The sequence below is a fragment of the Adiantum capillus-veneris genome, chromosome 11 (assembly GCF_014529385.1).
Source record: "Adiantum capillus-veneris isolate H3 chromosome 11, ASM1452938v2, whole genome shotgun sequence".
NCBI lineage: Eukaryota > Viridiplantae > Streptophyta > Polypodiopsida > Polypodiales > Pteridaceae > Adiantum > Adiantum capillus-veneris.
In genome coordinates this window covers 29,760,057-29,765,444 of record NC_140941.1, presented here as the reverse complement: position 1 = coordinate 29,765,444, position 5,388 = coordinate 29,760,057, and the positions used below count along the sequence as shown (strand labels likewise).

General features: G+C 44.4%; 1 protein-coding gene and 1 pseudogene across 1 annotated transcript; both read left to right on the top strand.

The window, feature by feature from the left end:
• The first annotated feature begins 1,056 nt into the window (after positions 1-1,056).
• LOC147447054 (uncharacterized) lies at positions 1,057-1,952 on the top strand (annotated as a pseudogene).
• A 1,141-nt stretch (positions 1,953-3,093) lies between these two features.
• Positions 3,094-3,522, top strand: LOC147447053 (uncharacterized). Its single transcript, XM_086524238.1, has one exon. It carries the CDS (start codon positions 3,094-3,096, stop codon positions 3,520-3,522), a length of 429 nt encoding a protein of 142 aa, XP_086380364.1.
• The last annotated feature ends 1,866 nt before the right edge of the window (positions 3,523-5,388 follow it).

The window sequence follows — 5,388 nt, the reverse complement described above, 5'->3', positions numbered from 1 at the left end:
AGGTCTCCTCCCTGCTCGCTTTGAACCCCAAACGCAAGGCGTAGCTCTGCTCGAGTCCTTCACCCTTAGGCTGGATTCAGACTGCGCGGCGACAGAGCTTCATACTTTTAGCGCAGCCAATAGCAGGACGCCCTGTCAACGAAGCTATTCACAGTGGGCGGTGGCAGGGCACGGAATTGATTGCCAGCGCATGGAAGCCATAGCCCTCGTCTCTTCCGACCCCCCCACCCCCCCTCGCCCATTGCGCTTCCAGCCTCCACGTAGGAAAGAGGAGAGAGAGCCAACGTTCACAACCATTAACTTTTCCCAAAATAGACACCCCTCCTCTAAAAAAAAAAAACGGTTCAATTTGTGCAACGTTCACAAAAGAACCCAGCCCCCTCCCCCCCCCCTTATAAAATGGCAAATTTTATAGCCTTTCAAGCTAGCTCTTCACATCAACACACAGATCGAGCAGATCATCATGTGCTTTCATATTTGAGGTGCAGCACACAGTAAAAGCCTCTCCCTTTTTCATTTGAAGCTTCTCCCTTTTACATTTGAAGGCTTCTTCAATCAAGCTCAATGCCATGCTCAATCATTTACATTTGAGGGCTTTTCAGAATGATGTACCAACTTTTTTTAACATGATTTGCTCTATGATGTACCAACCTTTTTTAAATGGCGTTCTTGTAGGGTTGAAGCGTTAAGAGGGCGACGACGGTGCAAATCAACTCATCAAGGTCGCTATGAATTCTACGATTTTCACTTTAATGCATTGTTTTCAACTTTGTGTGCACATCCCTAACATTGTTTTTTTTTGCGTTGTAGGTACCATGGATTCCAACCCAAATCAGTTTATCGACTCCCAACGGGAAGACGACGACCCTATTCTCTCCCAACCTCCATTTTCTCAATCCACTTTCTACCCATTCCCCCACCCTTCTTTCCATATGCCACCTCATGGTTACCAAGCCATGATGAATTCTCCCTCCATCTCTCCTAATTCTCCCTTTTATGTTTAGACCCCCAAATTATGGATCTCCTACTCTAAATGCTCATAGCCCACATTCGACTATGGCTACTCATCCTTCTCATCCCTCATCCCCTTTGAGTGTCACTAGTCCTAACTCCAATATGGATGCCGCCCCCGATCATGTGGCGTCCACTCCATCACCCAACCCTACACCTAATGCCATGCGAGCTTCTCAACACAAGGCAAGCCGTGCCAAACCGACGAAGAGGAAAGAAGCCACCAATGAAGAAGTTGTGTTACAAAACCAAACCGCAACAAAGAAGCCCAAAGCCTCGAAGAAGAAGAGCACCATCGACTTGGGAGACGATGACGACGGCGACAACAAGAAAAGCAAGTGGAAAGATTGGTGGGTGGACCAACTCATTCATATCCGGGGGGGGGCATGAATGAGGAGTTCAATAATCCCGGGAAGCAAGGGATCAATTTATGGGCAAAGGTGGCTACTAAACTAGCCACCACTTACCCTGAATTTGATAAAGATAGTGAAAGTTTCCGCAAAAAGTGGCAAGCAGTATTGCAACAATACCGACAGGACAAATTCCATAACTCAATTTCTGGTAATGATAGGAGGCATATATGCAAATGGTTCGACATAGTGGATGAATACTACCACGCCAGAGCCACTGTTACTCCTGTTAGCCACGCTTCTTCATCCACAATGGAGGATGTTACCCCAACAAATGGTGACACCTTAGAAGAAAACCCCTCTCCAAATCCAGAGAAGAGCCAACCCACTCTGTCCTCTACCTGTAAAGTCGCTCCGAAGTACGAGGAGTCCTTGGCTGAGATGGCCGGTACACGGAAACTTCTCTTGGAGCATCTCAAAGAGACCGCTAGCCAGAATATTGCCTTGGAGAAGGAGAGGCTCAATATACTAGCTGCAATGCGCATGACTATGAGTGATTTTTTGAAGGAGTCTAGGGGGGGTGACAACTAGTTTTCTCACAGCTTCATTGTTTTTCCACTGTTTGGTTGTAATTTGTCAAAGCTTTCAAAGCTTTCTTCTTTTAATGTCTCCAGCTTTCAAAGTATGAAAAAAATATTGTAAATTAAAGTAGACCATGTGCTAAATATCTTGCGTCATTTCAACATGTTCCCAGGATTAAATGGCCATATCCAAGGAAATGGATCTCTATTGTGCATGGTTGTGTTCTTTAGCCATTTATGAATTGCTAAAGGAACCCGGCTTTCGCAATGATGAGTCCATGGTGCAAACTTGGTTGCATGTTTGCGAGTGCATGGCACGGTCTGTAAGCCTCAAGAAGATCGCCAACCGAAGAAGTGGTCATGAACGACGGCGTGCGTGGGCATACCCACGTCCACAAGGCTTTGTTCGATGCTATCTCCTAAGTGCTTACAATGCTAGCATGTTCAAGAGGCGTCTGAGGGTCAGCAAAGAAACCTTCAATTACCTTTGTGGAAAGCTTGCACCCTTCATGCAGAAGAAATCCACAAACTTTCGCAAGGCTGTGCCAATACAAGATAGAGTAGCAATCGCTCTTACCAGACTTGCTACTGGAGATGGTCTCTTGGGCCTCGGTGACACTTATGGATGTGCGAAGAGTACATCTTGTGGAATTGTACTTGATTTTTGCAAGGCAATTGTGAAATCTGGCCTTAGGGATTTGTACATCAGATGGTCCACAAGCTCTCGACTTGCGACATTGGCGCGTGAGTTTGAGGCTGCAAGAGGAATCCCCTTTGTTGTTGGTGCGATAGATGGTTCCCACATTCCCATCATTGCCCCAAGGGACAACCATGTCGACTACTTCAATCGAAAAGGTTTCCACTCTATTTTGCTGCAACTAACCGTATCTGCTAATTGTTCAATATGGAATTATGATGTTGGATGGGCCGGATCAGTGCATGACTCCTTGAATTTCACTAGAAGTGAGCTAGGTCAAAGATGTGCAAAAGGTGACCTAGGCAACTATTGTCTAGTTGGTGATTGCGCTTATCCGGCACGGCCATATATGCTCGTGCCTTTCAAAGGGTGCAAAGAAGGGCTGTCACGTCTCAAGTACTACTGGAATTTCATTCAATCTAGTACAAGGATGCCAGTTGAAAGAGCATTTGGAATGTTGAAGGCAAGGTTTAGAATTTTGTTAAAAAGATGTGACATGAATCTACGCTATGTGCCAGATCTTGTAGCAGCTTGTCTTGTGCTTCACAACCTTTGTATCCACCATGGAGAATCTTTTGATATGGAGTGGGTGCGAGAGGCAGAAGCAGAATTGGCGGGTCACGTTGGGCGTGCAACAGAGGATCGAAGAGCATGTGCTACTTCCATGATGGAGCTCATGGCAACACGGGAAATCGGAGTAGAGGAGGCTATGGAGCGTGCTCAAGGGAGCGATGAAGGAGGTTCCAATGACCTTGGAGTAGGCTCCGAGAGGCGAGACAGTATTGCAAAGGCAATGTACAAAGAGCAGGCACGGATGAATGTCCAAGAAGTTTTTGGAAATGAGGCTTTAGAGGAATTAGATTCATCATCATCTTCAAGTTAATGCTTTTGTAACATATGCGTTCAATTAATTAAATTTTATGCTATGGTTTGTACTATGCTTTATTGATGCAAATGTCAAATGCTTCTTCATTTCACTTTGTGTTCTGCCGCCACCCAATGTTCACACAAGCCGACGGAAGAAAATCGAGTGACTTTTTCTTTCACCCTCTATGTGAACAAAAGGGTGACGGAAGTGTGCATTACCTAACTCTACCACCCGAAAAACCAACTTTTGGAGCCTCTCTTCCGCCCCCTCAATGTGAACCCAGCCTTAGAAACCAAAGTCAACCCAGGCATGATCAGTTGAAACGTCCCTCAATAAAGTTTTTTTTAATTTTAGTTGCTCAAAGTGTAAGATTGGTTTTATTTGTAAGTATCTCAAATTATCAAATTATTGAGAAAGCTTTTGTCTCAGCACACTACTATGGGATTGCCTTTTGATCATGGGGCGACTCCCAGTTTTCTGGAAAAATCATTTTTCTAAACATACAAAAATCCTTTCCTTGAATTTTCCAAGAGGAAATTGTAAAAAATTAGGTTGTTTTTTTTCACTATTTTCTCTACTTTGGGGCAAAATTTCTCCGGCATTTTTGAAATTGAAAATGGCACGATATTAAGTTGAGACACATTTTCCCTTAACATGAGAGAGAGAGAGAGAGAGAGAGAGAGAGATGGGCCTCTTAGATGTGAGTGCTCGAAAAACACCATTTTCTTGGCCATGTTTACTATAGGCAAACTAGCTTATTTATGTCAAAATGTAAAGTATTCTCGAAAAATTATTGATTATAATTAAAATGCCAAAATGTTTTGCCTTGAAAATCAAGGTCTATGACATTTTATTTTCAACCCAAAAATGTACACTTCAAAGTGGGATAAGTGAGTTTTGCTTCCTATGTTAAAAAGCATGGCCTACTTATGTGCGCTCAAAAAATCTCGCCAGCTCCACTTATGCTACACCCTCCACAACAACAAGTGTGTGTGCAAGTCGAGATGATTGCTTGCGCTTCTAGAAGAGGCCCTTTGATGGCTGCCCACAATTCAATAGCAGGAGCATGGAGTGGCTACCTGCAATTCAAGAGGAAGGGCTCTATCTTCCCCAAACTCAAGGCCTCTCTCTATATCTATGCAATGGCCTATATTTCCTTGATTTGCGTAAATCAATGAGGGGCCTCAAGTTGCAGTCTCACCATTGCTCATGCACGATGTCTCCTTGCATTTCCTGTGTCGTTCCCGTGTTTGGCCACCCTCAATAGTGTCCTTCCAACAAGTTTGCTTATTGTGCTCAACACCTCCCCCTCAACATGCATACTCGATGCAGCTCTGCTCCTCTATTTCATATGTGGCTCCCATGTCTAGCCGCCCTCAACGTGCTCCGTGTATGCATGCTTATTGCAACGTGCTACTCCCATCCAACAACCAGGTTTGATGAAGCTCTGTTCTTTCATCAAAAGCAGCCTAGCAGGTCTCTGCTCCTCAGATGTCTATATGCTCCTTGGTCAAGCAGCAATCATTTTTTCCTTCATCAACCCACTACCCTAGGTGCATGTTGCACCTCTGGCCCATTCCTCCCTCCATTGCAGCAACAATCCTCCACTCTATAAATAGTAGCCCAAGAGCTCAGATCAGTTGGTATTCAAGAACATCAACTTTCTTTCTAGGTCACCAAAAAAAACCTATGTGAGATGTAGAGGAGCCTTGGTACATGTGAAATCTTACCAAGTCGTATAGATGAAATTGCAAGGTTGTCTGTTGAAAGGCAAGTTTGAGGACCTCTCTCTCTCTCTCTCTCTCTCTCTCTCTCTCTCTCTCTTCTTTGAGCTCTGAGTAACTCAGTCAAAGAGTAGGTAGAATTAGTGATATGGACCAC